Here is an 18,159-nt window from a genome sequence, read left to right as displayed (position 1 = left end):
TGTGGATATATTTTTGAGTTAGATGTTAAAAAATTATAACTTTTTCAGTTATTAGAATCTAACATTGTACTTATATTCAAAACAATTTTGCTTTATCTTTTCTGTAACCTTTTAAAATTTGGTATTTAAAACAAAAAGAAAATTTATAAAATACTATTATGTTTTTTTTTGTATTAGTTTAATTAATTGTTACATAAAGTTTGAAAACTGTAGTATCAGTATATTTTCTTACGAAATTTTTAAACTATTTTTTTTGTTTATTAATAAAATATGTTGTCAAATTTTGTTTATTAATCATACTGTTCTTAAGTTACTTTTATATATTTTTGTACTTCTATGAATTTTATGGTTTCTAAACGTTTTATTTTTTTCTAGTGCTTTGTTTAGTTTAAACAAAGTGAATTTACATTCTAATTATTAAGTTGCAGTTTTTATCATCAAAGTGCATTTATATTTATAGCGAAACCATTCTATAGCTTACTGTGCTTAAACATTTTTATGCATATGTTTAACAGGCAAATAGTGATTATTAATGTTAAAAAACTATAAATCAATGTTTAGTATAATTGAAATAACTTGTTAAGAAAATTTCAGTCAAAAAGGTTTTAATAATTCTTAATTTTTTAATGTTAGATTTAGGCTTAATTTGAATTTTTACTGGTTTGTTACTTTTGTTGTACTTTTAATGACTATTTAAACTAATTGCTTTCAAATGTATTTACACTCATTAACAAGTGCAATTATTCAACGACGAAATAAATATACAGTTATTATTTTTATGATTTCTTTATTAAGTTGTTTTAATATGCTTTTTTTGTACACTGACTAAAAAAAATAAAAATGCTTATTTAATTTTTTTATTGTAAGCTGTTTACTTTTGCTTAATAAAAAAAAATTAACACAAAAGTTTGTTATATTTTTTTCTTTATTATTTTTAGTCGTTAAACTGTTTAATATCTAAGGTTTTATTGTATATTGATTTTAGAAGTTTTGTCCGAGATATAAATAAAAAATATTTAAGTATATTATAATTTTTTCTACTTGTATACTTATTTCTTTGTGATGAATTCATTTACACAATAAAAAATTATTAAAACAAACTGTCTATACTTTTGTTTCATTTATTTTAGTTAAAAGTTTGTAGTTTTATAATTGTTTCAGTTTTTTCTTACTACTTATAACACTATTAATAACGCTATAATAAGTATTATATGGAACAACTATTTACCTTTTTTTTTAAATTATACCAAAACTTGGGTGCACGACTATTTAAATTCGGACAGTTCAAATTCCGACAATTCAAATTCATAAAAAAAATTGAAACGGCAACAAATAAAAAAGTAATGTATATTTGTCAAAAATAAAAAATACATGTATAAACCATATTAATATCTACAGGACATTTTTTTTTTCTTTTTGAAAAAAATTAAATATTTTTCGAGGTATGACTAGAATAAAGTAAAATCAAAGTTATTTTTAGTAATTTAATAAAATATCTTAAAAAATATTTTAGATATTGCAAAAAATAAAAAAGTTGCTTGTAGATATTATCAAGATCTACATATTTATTTTTTCCAAATGCATATTACGTTTTGAGATATATTTTTAAGAGTTTGAATCGTCGGAATTTGAATTGTCATTTAACCCAAAAACTTAAAAACTAGTATTTTTGTCTAACTACCATATTCTAATCCATTTATTATCACGGTAATTGAAAACTGTGCACACTCAAAATCTCTAAAAATGTAGTAAATATTTTATAAATTACCCGTAATATCTATTGTAAGTTTCGAAACACCCCTTCAAAAACTCATGAATTTTTTTTTTCATAATAAACTCAATTATGTTTAGTGTTTCAAAGTAGGTTTACTGCATGACTTTAAACTTATTCTCGTGCACTTAAAAATAAGTTTCGTGCACACTAGTGTGGCACACCTAAAAATCATGCCATCAGTGTAGCACATGTTGTAACATAACTGGATTGCCAAAGAACTTGGAATTTGACTACATAGTCAAAAATACTCGGGATTTGAAAAAAAACTAGAACTTTAAACTTTATTTACTTGAAGATAAAGAAATTTTGATTAGATGCGCAAAAACTTTTGTAAAAGTATTTTTTTTCATTATGATTTTTTTTTTAATTTAAATTAGCTTTACAGTATCTTTTCAATGTTTTAATTCTGATTAACACAATTTTTTTCAACTTATTTTAGAACTTTATACTAAAAATAGACCTAAAAACTTGATTATCAAAAGGTTTGAGGAAGTTTAGAAAAATAAAACATTTTACTCTTTTTGTACTTTTGTTTTACTTTTTTGCATACCAATCGTTAGCCAAAACCAAAGTATAGGAGTTTCCAGCTTCATTACTAAATAAAAAAATATTATCAGCCAAATGACGTATATGTGAGATGGATACGTCATAACTGTTGTATTTTAGTTTGAAAGTGTTGTAGATAACTATGAATTATACTGAAATACGTGTCTTTGTTAGAAATTTAAGAAGTAAACAATACTGCTAAAAACTACAAAACCTTTTTAGAGCCCTAATCAAACTTATCTTGAATTTTTCAAATGCTGTGCACCGTTATTATTTTTTTGTTGCACTAATCTATAAAGGCAATCACATGTATTTTGTGATGTATAGAGATAGGTATACTGCTTAGGGTAGTGATTCCTTATAAGTTTATCAATAAAAATATTTATAGGGAATTTAAAATTTGACACCAGAACATAAAACAAACTGTGTTTGCTAAAAAAAGTAATAAGAACAGCTAAAACTTAAAAATAAACTAATTAAACAAGTTCAAAAATAATAATTATAACATAATCTAAAATAAATACGCAATAATAAAATAAAAGTCTATAACTATAAAAGTATATAAAACACTTCAAATAGTAAGATGTCGCCTGTAGACTAATTATACTTTGAAAAATAAAAACATTTAACTTGAACTAACAAAAAAACGTACTTGCTGTTTGAATAATTTATCAATTGGTTATAAAGCTTATAATAAAAAAAAAGTTCAACTAAAATTTAATTTAATATATTGCTAAGTTAAAAAAATGCTTGCATTGTTAAAGAACAACCACATGTCGGTGATTGTTACAAAAATTATTTGTTTGCACATGTTACTTCTACTCATTATATCAGTTTTTCCTACATTTTGCTTGAAAATTTTTTGAAAAACTACAAATAAAAAGTTTGCTGAGGACTATTTTTCACTTTAATGCAGATATGTTTTATAAAAACTAGCTCTGATAATTAAAAGACTACATATAGAAAACAATAATTTATCGATTTCAATATTTACTCTAAGATTATCAATTGCTAAAATAGTTCGAAACGTTTAAAAACTAAATTGTTTGTACAAAAAACAACTAACTTAGCTCTAAGTTTTCCTCAATTATATTTTTTGTAAAAGTTTTTGAAGTAGGTTTTATGGACTACCAATTGCATCCTTGACGAAAACTACTTTAATGTAAGCTTTTTTTTTCTAATTCTAATGTAAGTTTAAATACTCTTGTAAATTGTATCTAAGACCTTTTTTGCCCTGTTTTAAATCCTAAAATATCTAGTATGAGTTTAAGAAATATCAAACGTCATATTAACTAGTGCAAATTTAAAGTATTCGGAAACTTACGTAATAAACCTTTCCTGCAGTTTATTTCATATCCCAAAATGTCTAGTGTCGGTTTTAAAAGTCGAATTCGAAGAGTATGTAGTGTTGGCTTCAAAGTTTGATTTAGCGGACCAGATTTGCATTCTTGCGGGCTGGATTCAACTTAAATTTTGTAAATATTTTTATATATTGACGGACTGCATCAAGCCAACATTCCGTACGTTGCCTCTCAAATCTCGAAACAAGCTTTCGTAGACCGACGTAGCTATAAAATAATACTAAAAAAAGAAACCTTGTAATGAAATGATCGAGTTACAAGTGTTTAATCATAATTAATTTACGAGCATATTTCAAATTTTTTATCATTGAGTTATATATTTATATATTTTTTTTTACACAAGTTATTTTCAGCAATCTGTATGTGGCGTGTCAGACGCTTAGCGGATCGAATAAAATCTCAACCGTTTCAGTTTGCCAACCTTTGAACTGTTAAATTAGACTGCTGGATTTTTTATATTTTTTTTATATTATTTAAACTGTTCACAGTCTGTTACATTAATCAAAACATACAATTGCTAAAAACTGCTAATACAGTTGTCGTTTATAAATCAATTAAGCAATTTTATGAAGTAATCAGTACTGTTTTAATTGTTGTTGACTCAAGTAGAAATTTTATAACACTCAGCTTAAACCTAAATGTTTTACATTTGTTTAATACTATTATCGGTTTAACAATTTAAATTTTTTTGTTTCAATATAAAGTTTAAATTAACATTTATTTCAATTTCTTATTTTAAGAAAAACTAACTGTTTTATACAAAGTTTATTACAAAGCCGTAAAATATTACTAACTCTTTAAAACTTAAAATACAACACATTTCTATTCAAACTTAGTTAGATGTTGGCTTCCATCTTTACATAGGCGTCTGTGATGTATTAAACTATCTGGTTTTTGTTTAATTAACATAAATAAACAAAAAACTAAAGCTGAAGTGAAAAATTTTACTCGCAATAAATGAAATAGTAGTGAAACTTATTGAAAAGTGAAAAAATAATTTTATCAAATAGTAAAACTCCATAAAGGTAACAACTTTAGCAACAAGTATTATAATAATAAGTTTTGAAATAGTTTTAGTATTTACAGATGTTTGAATTACAGTTTTGTTTTTACTTTACAGGTTTTTTTTAGAGATGTTTTTGTAAACATTAAATGTTAAAACTTATAGCATTGATGATTTTAAATTAAAAAAAATTGTCTAGTATTTTGAGATTATAAAAGTATATGAAATACTTTATAAAAAAGTAGTTTTACTTGGTAAAAATGATCAAAAAAAATGTTAAAAGTATTTTGAGTATTCAATAAAAAAACGTAGCAAAAATAATCTTTTCTAAAGCAATTTCTTATTACTAACAAAAACTAAAACGCGATAAAATTTAGAGACTACAGCAAAAGAAAAGTCTTAAAGAGCATTTACAAAAGTAAAAATTTATATTAACGATTATGTACATTAAAATTTTACAAATTCTGAGGTAGTTTAAATAACTTGCATGTTCATTTAATTTAACTCAAATAACCTTTTATATTTAAAAAAATCAGTTTCACGTTAAGAGTACTTAATGTTTTTTCAAGTGTAAATGTTTATTTTTGTTAAATGAAAGCAATTTGAAAACTTGAAACAAAATATTTAATATTTTTTAAAACTTAAACCAATGCAAAAATTTAAAGTGCATAAAATATGAACAATGCATAAAAACACAAAACTATTTACAAAAACTCAGGTATATTCTAGGTATCATAAGGTTTCTCACAAACTCTAGAGGATTCAAGGTATTTTAATTTAAGGTATTTCTGATACAAATGTATACAAATTTAAGGTGTTTAAACATGTAAATTCAGGTATTTTCAAGTACTCTACAAGCAATCCGCAAGTATAAATAGTTCAAAAAAATTCAGCCTAAGTGAGGAACGCCCGGGAAAAAAGCGAGAAAAAAAATCCTTAAAATTCCTGCAAGAAACCCTCAAAAATGACCCTGACGAAAATCTTCAACAGAAATCCCCTAACTCAAGAAAAACTTTCAAAAAAAAAAACTTTTAGAGCTTTATTTATGTTTTTTTGGTTAATTTTTTAATTCTTGTCACTGTTTAACTGCTATTAAAAGATTATAAGTTCAATGCATGAGTACTAAAAAATACGAATGAGTAAAATGCGTTGCAAAAATATTTTGTATCCTGAAAACTAAAATGACGGTTTTAATAGCAAAAAAAAATTCCTGATAATAAAACTGTAGTAGAAAATATTTTGAATAATTAGGTTAAAATGACGTACAATAAATCAAAAATCACTCAACGTATAGTTTTTAATTAAAGTATTTTAACTTTTGTAGTAAAGTTTTCTAAAAATACGACGTACTTAGTTTTCTATAAAAAATCTCAACTTTAATTTGTAAACCAGCATGTAGCAAGCATTATTCCATTTTACATAAGAAACTTAGGTGTTTAAAATATATCTTTTTTACAGAAAATGCAAAAGTAAGTGGTTTTTAATTGTAGATTAACGTAGTAGTTTATCAAATTAAGTCATATTTTTACGGAAATATTTTGAAAGTTTACCTTAGTTACCAAAAACGCCGTAAATTTGGAAACAAACGCTTTTTAAACTCACTTTTTATTACAGGATTTTAGTTAAATTAATTACAAGTACCTTAAAATGTGGTTTTTAAAGTTCTAACTTCCAGATAAAGCATGTATTTTAGTTCCTGTCACTAAGAAACGTATTCATCTCTGAGCATATAGCTCAAAAGGCAAAACAAAAAGCAAATTGAAAAACAAACCGCATAAGATTCGAAAAAAAACTTATTCCTGGTCAAAAATTATCAACAAACAAAATACATTTTTCCACTTCAGGTAGACCCCCAATTATTAAAATGAGGTCAGACCTGGTTTGGGAAGGCTGATAATAAACACTGGTTTAGCCCGAACAGGCATAAATATAAAACAACATAACATATGTAAGCTGCAAACTACTCGGAAAAAACATCCCTGGTCAAAAAAACCCCAGCTCCGGTTATTCCCCACTTATGAAACGGACGTGCACACTTGGTTGGGACTTCCCATCTGCTGCAACACTTTGTCAAGCCACTGGAGGGGACCGTTGAGGTGAATCTCCACCCAGCAGGGGCAAGCCGTCACCGTCTGTCGCCTGTGTTACGTCATAACGTGTGTAAGTAGATAAAAGTAATAAAAAGTAAATAAAATAGTTAGATTTAAAAAATAGGTAGGCATGTTATTTATAGAAATTTTTTAAAGAAACTTCTTAAAGGTTTTCTGAATTTATTCTAGATTTTTAAAAGTACACGTTTTTGGGACTGTTTTTAGTTTAAAGTTAAGTTTATTGTTAAAATATTTGCGGCATAGCATAACAACATTGAAAATATACTTTAAATCGGTTTTTTAATAAAATAATTTTTTGACATACATGATAGATTTTTCGTGTCAAATTAAAATTTTACTTCTTAACATATTAAAGTTATTAAAAAATCCAGATTTTTCCAGTTATCTATGTTCAAATTCAAGTTTTTTAAAAATTTCAAAAATTCCAGGTTTTTTGGTAACTCTGTAAGCACAATAAAAAATAACTTCTGTAACCTGTGACATCATAATATATCAAACAACTTTTAAATGTATCAATAAATATTAAAAAAAATGTAATGAACGAGATTGGGTAAGTTTAAGAAAAAATAGTCTTTGTGAACTGTATATGATCTCTGTTGCGTGACAATAAATCTATTGTTATTTAACAAAGGTATAAAATGATTTTTTGTTTTTCAATTAACATTGAGTATTTTCATGTGTAACAAGATTGGTTTACTTAATTTTTTTTCGTTGGTTATTTTGTAATGCTTTGAATTTAAAAATATTTAACTATTAACAAAACTAGAAAAAAAAATCACTAATACAAGATATAATCTAAAAATTTACTAGAAATGAAAATTATAGCCATATTATACATACTTAATACGGAATTGACACTTTTGATTTATTTAAATGGGTATAAAAAATAGAACATTTAAGAAAATTTAATTGCTTGAGAAATAACTAAACTAAACAAAAACTAAAGCATAAATATTTATTTCCAATTAAAATTAGACCAAAAAACTGTTATTAGATATTTATAATATAATAAAATTTTATACGTAAAACTTTAAACCTGAGACATTTATCATTAATTTTTTATTCTTTAAATTTCTCCTTTTCACCTTTAATTTATTCTTTTTAGTTTCTTATGTTTTAACAAAAATACAGATTATTTAAATTAGAATTAGACTACCTTAAATGTAATCTAAAAGTCTATTTTTGACTACTTTCAAAATTTAAATCCCTTTTAATAAGTTAAAGTATAAAATTTTTAAATCAATGGAAACAATTTTTTATTTTAAAAATAAATTTTATATTTTATTAAAATGTATCAAGGTATATATAAGTTTTAAAAGTTTTAAATATTAAAAGGTTTAAATTTTATTTATTTATTATTTTTAAAAAACTAATTTATTCTCATTAACTGCAAATAATTACACTTGTTAAAACAAACTATTTTCAACACGAGTCTTTAAATAAGCTTTATTTATTAAACTACCAAGTCATTTTAACGAAACTACTTTCTATATAAGTTATAAACTTTAGTTGATCAAGCTTATACTGTGCACCATTTCACGAAATGTATTCTATAAAAATTTAAAATTCACTTTCTATACTAAAAAACTAAACAAGTTTGACTTCTAAAATGAAAATCAAATCTACTTGTAATTAGTATGTGATGAAGTATGTATACTCAATAAATAAAATGAAAAAAATTTCAACTTAGATTTACTCACTTATATTCAGCGCCCCACCCTTTCACAAAGCTCATCCTAATCGTGCACATCCGGGTGAGTTGGAACACGGATTCGAATCCCTGGTTTACCACGTGACTTAATAACGCAGCGAATTCCTGATTGTTGAATATCTTCAAATTGCATTCTGTGTTTGAATTTTTATTATTAACACCTGTTTATTATCTCAGGTTGCATTCTATTATGTTTTAGTAAATAAGTATTTTTATTTCCATTGTGCGACAACAATGCAACAATGCGGCAAACAATTTATTATTAAATTTCTTTAACTTACATTCTGTACTGTTAATTTAAGTTTTCAAACTTTTTATTTTATACCAAAACCTCGGGTTGCGTTCATGAGTTAACTTTAATTTCAAAAATCTATTAAGCTACTTAGTTTAAGAAATCAATGATCTAAAGTTCTAAACTTAGGTATATAAATAGATTCATGCAAATTATATATTTTATTCGCGACCGGTTTCAGTGGCAAAAAATTGCGACCTTTTCAAGCAAAAATAAAATATTAAACTACTTTTTTGCCTAAACTCTTTTTTAGTTAAAAATTGGTGCAAATAACTATATAAATTTAGGTACAAAAATCTAAATATTTAATTTGTAAAGAACCCCAGTATTAAGGTTGTTTATCATTGAATAATTTTAGGTTGCAATCTATGTTGCAATTTTACTACTGAAACAATTTTAAGTAGTAATAACAAGTTTTATATCCAAACATTATTCGGGTAGTAGTTATTTCAACTTTTTATAATTGTTGTGTTCTGTGTTGCAGTTTTACATTTCTACTTAAATTTTTAGCATCAAAATTTATTTATTGTATTTATCTTACATGAAAAAAAAACTTTATGTAGATCAATTAACTAAAAACTTTCTGAAATAATTAAATTTATAAAGTAAGATAATGTTTATATAATTAATATTTTACAAGTATATATTTTTTCAAACTTTAGTAAACTCTAAATCCAAAATATTAATATCTCACAACACAGAATTTGATTAAACTTTTATAGCAAAAGAAAACATCTGTTATATCGATTTTTTATTCAGCAGGTCAGAATTAACAGAGGAATCGGAAAAGGTATTAAATAACAAATCGTTAATATCAGCTGGAAATTTCTAATTAAAGCAGAATCACTATGTTTGTAAATGAACTATGAGTCATTTTAAAATAGACAAAAAGATCTAATGCATTATGTATAAAAATAAAGTAAAATAATATCGGTTCTTGGAAACAAGTGTCTTTAAAATAACTTTTTTCCATCACACAATTGGTTCGTTTGTTGTACGGCCCAAAAATATTTTATTAATAAGTAAACACTTAAAATGTATTAACTTATACTTTTTATTTTGTAAGTAGTTTTAGATAAAGTTTAGACACTTATTCATATTTTATGAAACAGTAAAAATTATAGAAAACATGATTTGCATAAACAAGCTAAAAGATAAATTATTTATATTAACTAACCTATTAGAAAACGCACTGCTTTAAATAAAAATTGCTATAACCGTTTAAAATTTATTTAAAACTAATAACATGTTTAAAAAAATGTTTGTAGTTGAACTAAAAAAGTATACATTTAAACATAAATGATTATAAAAAACAGCTATCACAGTTTTTTTTTATCTAGCATGTTTGAGCATAGTTGATAAATAAAATTAGTCAAACTGTCAAACTATGTTTAAACAATAACATCAAGAAAAATTTAAGTCTACAACATCTCTATGTAAAACTAGTTAACGTATCCAAATAACTTTAGGCTATTTAGACTTATTTTACTATTTAAGCTATTTAAATTATAGATTGAGGTATACTATATATAACTTTTTTTTCGGTTACTATAAATACTTAACTTTGTTACCTTTTAAATGTTTTTAAGTTACTTGCGATTAAATTCAATTTTTATTTACTTCTTCATACTAATATTATAATAGTTTGCAGCACACCTGAACCATGTTGAATGCTGCAAATGTTACAAAACAGAAATTAAACAAACTAAGTAGGTTCAACAGGGTACGGAATAGTAGAGCATCAAATAAAATATATGGTTATGTAAGTTGTGTATTAAGCAAACAATATCTAAAAGAGGTTTTAAACAATTGAACTCGGTATTTTAATTTTCTGTAGCCACAAACTAGGAAAAAAAAATTGAAAATAAAAATCAGTTCACTCTAAAATTCTTAATAAGATGATATATGTAAGTGTTAAAAAATGATGTTGAGTATGAAAACACTAAATAATTTTTTTAACCCATCTACACTTATATAGTTAAGAGTACAATTTTTTTTATTAAACATACAAACATTTCTATTTAAGTTTTTAATTTTCTTTATCAGTTTATTATACGAGTTATTTTACTAACTTATCACTGTATTTGGTATTTTTTGTTTACCCTATAACCTTAATGAAGTTTCAAAATTTTCCATCCATAAAGGTTCAAAACATCAAACTACACTTTTAGTAAAAGCACCAAGTGATTTATTTTACACTTAATTAATAATTATTTCTTATAAAAATGAATAATTTTTAGAAAACTATAATAAACTCAACTTATTGTTTAACAACTTCAATTAAGTTAATTTGTTCAAAAAAGTTAATCTATTAGTATAAATTTTCTTTGCATGCTAGAAAAAAACTAAACTTAGTTTACTAAGTCATTTTGTTCACGTTATTATAATTGTATACTAAAATAATTCGTATGATCACAAAAATGATCACATTTAATGTACTTAAACTAAGATAGAAAGTTACTTTATACGGTGATCAAAGCATTGCATAAGTTGAAAGAAAACGTGTTTAGTAAGTTTAATTAATTTAGTTGAGTGAGTAAAATAGTATGAAATAGTATGAAATAATATGAATTAGATTATTTCATACTAATCTTTTTTTGCTATACAAAATGCATAAGTTACAAGTAAAGTTGTAATTTTTATCATAAAAAATTTTTTTTCTCTGTTAGGTTTTTTATTCTGTATTTATATTTAATCCTTTTGATTTCAACTAATAAGCAAAAATACTTTTAAGTTAAATACTAAAGCTAATATGTTGCATTTCTTATCTCACTTAAACATAATAAATGTGGTTAAAACTTTGTAAAAATATTTCAAGCATTAAATCACACATTAATCATTTTGAGTTTCATTGACCTCTAAAAAATGAATGTCAACGTTTCATATTTGTTTTTTTAGCTTTTTAATTATAAGTAAATAACAAACTTGTGTTTTTATAAAAAACATTAAAAAACACCCAAATCTTTTAGATAGTTTTATCTAATTAATTTATTTTCTAAGTTTTATATTTTTCACAATAAGTTTGCATAAATTAATAAATTAAAGCTTTATTATTTAAAACTACTCTATAAAACGGATGCTGATAAGTAAAACTTAGATAAATTTATTCCTTAAACTATGTCTGTAGACTCTCATTCAAACTAGAAATCTTTAAACTTAAAAACATTGCACTTAAGTTTAAATAGTTTTCACTGAACATTTGGAAAAAAATTAAATTTAAAATTTTACTATAATATTAAAGAACATAAGAATTCTTTTTTTTTCAAATATTTAAGTAAATTATATCTAATTAAAATTCCATAAATGCATGTAAATACGTATATCATTAAAGTTTAATGATTAATTTCTTATCATTAATCACAGGTGGTGATACTTGAATATTTTTACGTAACCAGTAATTAGTACTTATATGAGTTTAAATAAAGCATTTAGCATTTAAATAGCAGCTGTAGATATTCTACTAAATTCTTTGCAAAGTTAGTCTATAAAAATCTTAGAGAAAATTAAAATTTAGGCAGGTACCACCAAAAACAGACATACGTAAATTTAAAACTTTTATATTTTTAAAGGTATAGAAGTTTATGCTTTATTTTTGAACAAGTTTTTAAACATGACATATTAAGTATATAAACTCTGATTGACTGTAATGACGTCTTTAAGTCTATATTTATTTTCAAATTCAACGGATTTTCTGAAGGTTAACTTTTTGCATCAAAATAAAAAAATTAGACGTATAGAAGTTTAAGTGTTTATAATCAAATAATTTACAACTGCTAGAATTAAAAAACTCGAATTGTAGCAACGCTGATTAAATTAATTATGATGTATTTACGAATTATGTTATATTTTATGTTAAATAGTATGGAAGTTTTTTAACCATTTAAGTAGGAAGCAATAAATAATTAATTAATATTATTCAGTTAAACAAAATTTAAGATATCCTGACCACTATAGCAGATGCGATAAGTATATAGTAAATATACATACCTTATTTCAATTATATTAAAAATTGACTAACTTTGAGGAATCTTCACCGCTGTGGCTGGGTGCCACCCGTATTAATGTAAATTAATTTAACTTTAAGAAATCACACATTAATTTAGATCAACAAACTTACAGGTATCTTGACAATTGTAGCTGATGTCATATATATATTTATATGCAAATTATTTTATCAAAAATTAAACAAAGTTGAAGAATCTTGACCTTTGTAGCTGATATCATATATATGTATATATAATGTTTTATAATTTATTTAAAATTCAACAAACTTGGATGAATCTTGACCACTGTAGCTGATATCATATATATTTTTATATTTCTTTAATTCATTTAATTAATTAAAATTCAACTAACTTGGAGGAATCTTGACCTTTGAAGCTGATATCATATATAAATAATGTTATATAAATTGTTTAAAACTCAACACACTTGTGGAATCTTGACCACTGTAACTGATGTCATATGTATTTATATATTTCTTTAATGTATTTAATTAATTAAAACTCAACTAACTTGGAGGAATCTTGACCTATGAAGCTGATATCATATTTATTTAATGTTTTATAATTAGTTAAAAATTCAACAAACTTGGAGGAATCTTCACCACTGTGGCCGGATGCCATCCGTATCTCTTGTTGCAGTTCGGACTTTGCACGAATATCGCCGAATCGCTGAGACACTCTGCAAACACTTCCCCTCCGATGTAGTACAGCCGCACTCCTCTACCTGTAAAGTTATTGTGACGTCATATCATTTTTTTATAAATTTTATTATATTACTATGTTTGTTTTTTTTCATTTATAATTTAAATGCGATGTCTCGACTATATAATAGTGCATAACTCAGTAGATTTGTAAAGACTCGTTTTAATTAAGTTCAGTCCTATTCGAATGTTAGTGTGACGTCATAAGATGAATAAAGAAGTAAGTTTTTTAAATAGTTTTTTATATTAGCTTACATTTGTTTAGTTTTTTCTTTGTTTATAAAATTAGTTAGCTTGTTTTTTAGCTTTTATAATGCAGTTACTGCTGTTGTATGATGTACTGTTAAAGTATATTAAAGTGTCATTATTTTGTATCATTTACAATAATTAAATAGTGGAACATTAAAATTAAAGTAAAATTATAAAGAGTTTAGCAAAACAACTTTTAACTTTACTTAGCTATTATTTCTAATTTGGCAATTTAAGATTTAGTTTCAATTCTTGGTTATTATCGTTTAAGGTACACTCAACTAGTATCATAAATAAGCTGTTGTTAAATGGTAATAGATAGATATTGCAAAAATACTTAGAAATTTCTTTTTAATTTTTCTGCTGCAATAATTTGCAACGTTAATTCGTGGAAGCTAAACTTGATTAAAAAAAATTTTTGCATGAGAAGATAATGAAAAAACTTTAAATATAGCTTATGATTCGATATGGTTTCCTTTTAAAATAGACAAAGTTTTGTAGGCCTTATCAGTTTATTTTGGAACAACTTAATATAGTCACAAAATTTTTAACTTTTGGAGGTTAAGTAATTAACACTTATAAATACCAGCTCGTGATTAAATATAAAAGATGATGAAAATAACCGCTTTTAAAATAATTAACGCTGCAAATAACACACATTTGAGATCAATCGAATTTTGGTGTTAAATCATGTTTCACAAACGTGTAGAGAAATCATGAAATATTTTATGAACGCAATTTGTGAGTTTAATACAAAAACGTGGTAAAAACCGCTGTTTCACACCGAAAATTTTCATACAATTTGGTTGTGTAATTTCCTGGCTAAATTTACGTTTTACGAGAATCGCTATTTAGCTTGCATTTTATTTATAATTTTCTTCAATAAAACTTACTAGTTATATCTCATCGTTGCAACGCTTTATTACTTAGTTTTTTAACATTGTTGAATTGTTTTTAGTATAAGAACTTTAATTTAAATAATGGAACTCTTTATTTTGTACATGAAGTTTAGTCTTAACAGTGAAATATTTTTTTAGTTTTTTTAGTATTAGAAAAACTGTGATCATTTTCGATAAAGTCCTAGTTGGAACATTTTTAATTCCATTGCACGCTTAATCAACTTTCTACCAAATATAAAACGTGTAATAAGTTTATTACATTAATACTTTATCACTTACTCCTATATGATATATTTCAATGTCAGTTAAACAAAACTCTTTTTGTTTGCTTATACTATCTAATGATTAAAGTAAAGTTTTTAACCTAAAACCTTTAGGTCCTTTTTTCTTATTTTTCTACAAAATGTTAAAAATAATTAAATAAGTGTACTTGAAATTTTTGTTTAGTTCTTTTTAGTTTATTTAATAACTTCTGATGTTTCAAAAACTGATTTAGCATGTAAGTATTTCCAATAAACAATTGAATATATCTTAAACTAGGTTTTATAAAAAGCATTATTCGTTTACACCTAGTGTGGCTATTTTTATGAACATATTTTACTTTCTACAGTGTACAGAAGATTTTTGTAAATAAAAGTTTAAACTTAGTCTAAATGTATTAATTTTTTGTGGAAATTTTCTTAAATAGTTTACTTCCAAAAAACTAATATAAGCTGTAAATTGGGTAAAATATATTTTAGCTCAATTTTTTTTTAGTAACGAGATGTGAATAAAAAAACTTAAACATTTCTACAGTAATGATATGATCAAAAAACTAAAAAGTATGTTAAATATATGACAAAATAACTAAAGAAATTGTAATACCTTTTATTTTAAGTTTTTCAATTATGTAAGAATTTATTGTTTATTATTCAGACAATTTTAACAATTGAACTTATGTTAGAATTCCAGCTAATCAAAAACACCAATAAATAACATAAGTGAACAGTAGACAGAGCTAATTTGTTTTAATTATGTTTGGAAAGATTTTTTAAATCACATAAGGTGAGAGTATATTTTTCAGCTTTATAAGTCAGTTTGTGGTTCTCTTTTTCTATTTTTAACTCAACTTTTCAACGATTAGCCAGAATTACTCAGTTACATAACATACATTTTTGTATTAAAATATTTTTAAGTAGCTTCTATTTCAATAAAATTAATTTGTTCATTGTTTTATGCTCGCTATAATCACATATTGTAAATCACTTAAAATATTTTATACGACATCAAGTTTAATTTTTAACTTTTGCAACAAATTTTTCTTAAAAGATCTAATGATAGCTAAATGTGTATTCTACACTAGACAAGTTTTTTATTGTTTTCTTAGTTTACTCAGAATTTGAAAAATATTGTAGTAGTTAAAATATTTCACAGTCAAAAGAGATTTTATTGTGTTGAATTATACTTATCTGTATGCATTTTAGAAGTTAAATTAATTTTGATACACTTTAATTTGCTCGTTTTATTCTAACAATTTAAAAATAAATAAACTAAAAATTACAAAATTATAAAATTCATTAGACTAGTGGTTATAAATACTTTAATAGATACTTTATAATATACTTAGTTTATACTAAAGTAAAAATATAATTTACCACAGGTTGTATATTTTTGGTAAGGTTAATACCATTTAGTTTTATTAAATTAGAATTTTTAAACTAGTAATAATTAAAAAATATCTTTCATTATTTTTTCATTTTAATTTTTTATTTGTTCATATAACTTTTTAAAGGTCATTTATATTGAAAACTTACTTTAGAAATCTCTTAAAAAAACATTTAAAGATGTTATGACAAATAACCTAAATTTCATAATGACAAACTTTTTTTTTACGAAAACGTGCGAGAATTCTTACAGACCAAGAAATTTTGACTTAATAACTTTTCAAAGCTTATAAATTAGCACAATTTTAATCAGTATACTAATTAGTTCAATAAAAAATAAATATTAACTTAATTTAAAGGCATTTTTTGTTAAAATTAAAAACGTAAAAATTACGTTTTGAGCGGTTTTTTTAAAAATTTTAAGGAAAATATCTAACTTTATAATTTACTTTGAATTTTTCTGATTACTAGTAGTGGACAAGATATCGTAAAGGTATAAGGTATTTCTATAGTTTTATAGTCAACTTTTATACTTTATCAGAGTTAAAAATTAGTTTTTGTTATATTTAGTTTTTCAAAACACAATTTCTTATTAAAAGTTAGGTCTACCTTGAAAAATTTCAACTGAGCTATTGATTTACCTAAGTTGGTATTTATAACAGAACTGCAAAATTTCAAACTTGAATAAAAAAATGAAACCTTTATTAACTTTTATGTTTGTGTAATGTTTAATTTTTTTTGACCTAAAGGTTTGTGATACAAAAATATTTAGTTATAAAACTTTGACACCGGCTAGGAAGAAGGGAAAATAATTGATTATGAACGACATAAGTATTATATTCAAATTAAGTTGCTTTTACGAGCTTAATGAAAAATGTATTTTAACATATGTGTAAACATTTAACTACTGAGTTTAAAACGAATTTGACAGAGTAATCTATCCGAGAAGGAGTGTTCATTTGCATAAATTCATTTACTGTTCATACTTAATATCAAGTTTTCTAAAATAAACTCTTGCTTTAATGTATAATATGATTAAAGCTTAAACTTATTTAGTTGTACTAAAATTTAATGAAATACAATGGACAACTACCATTAATTTTGATTTTAGTGTTTTTTTTTTGCATACTGTCAAAATCAACTAAAGTTATAAACTTGAGTTGATTATTCTATCTATTATTAAACCGAGAGCTTTTATTGTGATCTCTAAAGAAAAAGTATACAAACTGTCAAAGTAGTGATTTTAATAGTTTCAAGTTAACATTTTTCTACTAACCTAAAAATATAATTTATCAAAACTAGTTAATAAATTACTATTTATTTGTTTAAATTTATACAGATTATTTAAGAAAATAACACTAATTCACTGACCTATGAACTGTCTGGCCTTCTCAATCTGCATGGTTCTGTTCACGTTGCTCAGCAACCCCAAGCAGAACCGATCCTGGTGGTTGGGGTCCGTGAACCCGTCAACGTTGAACGATGCCTGTAATATAAATACATATTGTTTTTTACGAATTTATAATAATTACTATTTATAAAATAAAATATAAAATTCAACATAGAATATATAATATTAGTAACAACAGAATATCAACATTTTAAACTTGAATTTAACCTAGGTTGTAATGTTGGTATGTTTAGTTTGCAATGAGGAAGTTTGCAATGAGGAAATACTGTTTGTTACTTGCCTGAATTTTTCCATATAATAACCAAAATAATTATATATTAAAACATAAATCTTAATCTTTTTAAAAAACTCACCTGTGTGGCATGATAAGCTGCTCCTACTCGCTGATTGTTCTCATAATAAGACACACTGCACCAAAAAGGTGGCTCGCTGTAAGCAACCGGTTGTGCATCTG

The 18,159-nt window shown here is 24.2% G+C and overlaps 1 protein-coding gene across 3 annotated transcripts in view; it reads right to left on the bottom strand.

The window, feature by feature from the left end:
* Positions 1–4,821: 4,821 nt before the first annotated feature.
* LOC145830156 (SMAD family member 3-like) overlaps positions 4,822–18,159 on the bottom strand; it is a 40,024-nt gene continuing 26,686 nt past the window's right edge. For 2 of the 3 annotated variants that reach the window (XM_082938049.1, XM_082938051.1), the window contains 5 exons: positions 18,059–18,156; positions 17,666–17,780; positions 13,389–13,526; positions 8,496–8,640; positions 4,822–6,823 (listed from right to left, as the gene is read on the bottom strand). In XM_082938049.1, the coding sequence (XP_082794175.1) occupies positions 6,700–6,823; positions 8,496–8,640; positions 13,389–13,526; positions 17,666–17,780; positions 18,059–18,156 (620 nt within the window). In that variant the 3' untranslated portion in view covers positions 4,822–6,699. Of the gene's footprint in view, positions 6,824–8,495; positions 8,641–13,154; positions 13,171–13,388; positions 13,527–17,665; positions 17,781–18,058; positions 18,157–18,159 lie in introns of all 3 variants that reach the window. The other variant, XM_082938050.1, reaches the window with a different exon arrangement.

This window comes from Thalia democratica, chromosome 2, assembly GCF_965202585.1.
Source record: "Thalia democratica chromosome 2, ktThaDemo2.hap1.1, whole genome shotgun sequence".
NCBI lineage: Eukaryota > Metazoa > Chordata > Thaliacea > Salpida > Salpidae > Thalia > Thalia democratica.
Note: the sequence above shows the minus strand (reverse complement) of the source record. Positions and strands in the feature narration are given on the sequence as shown.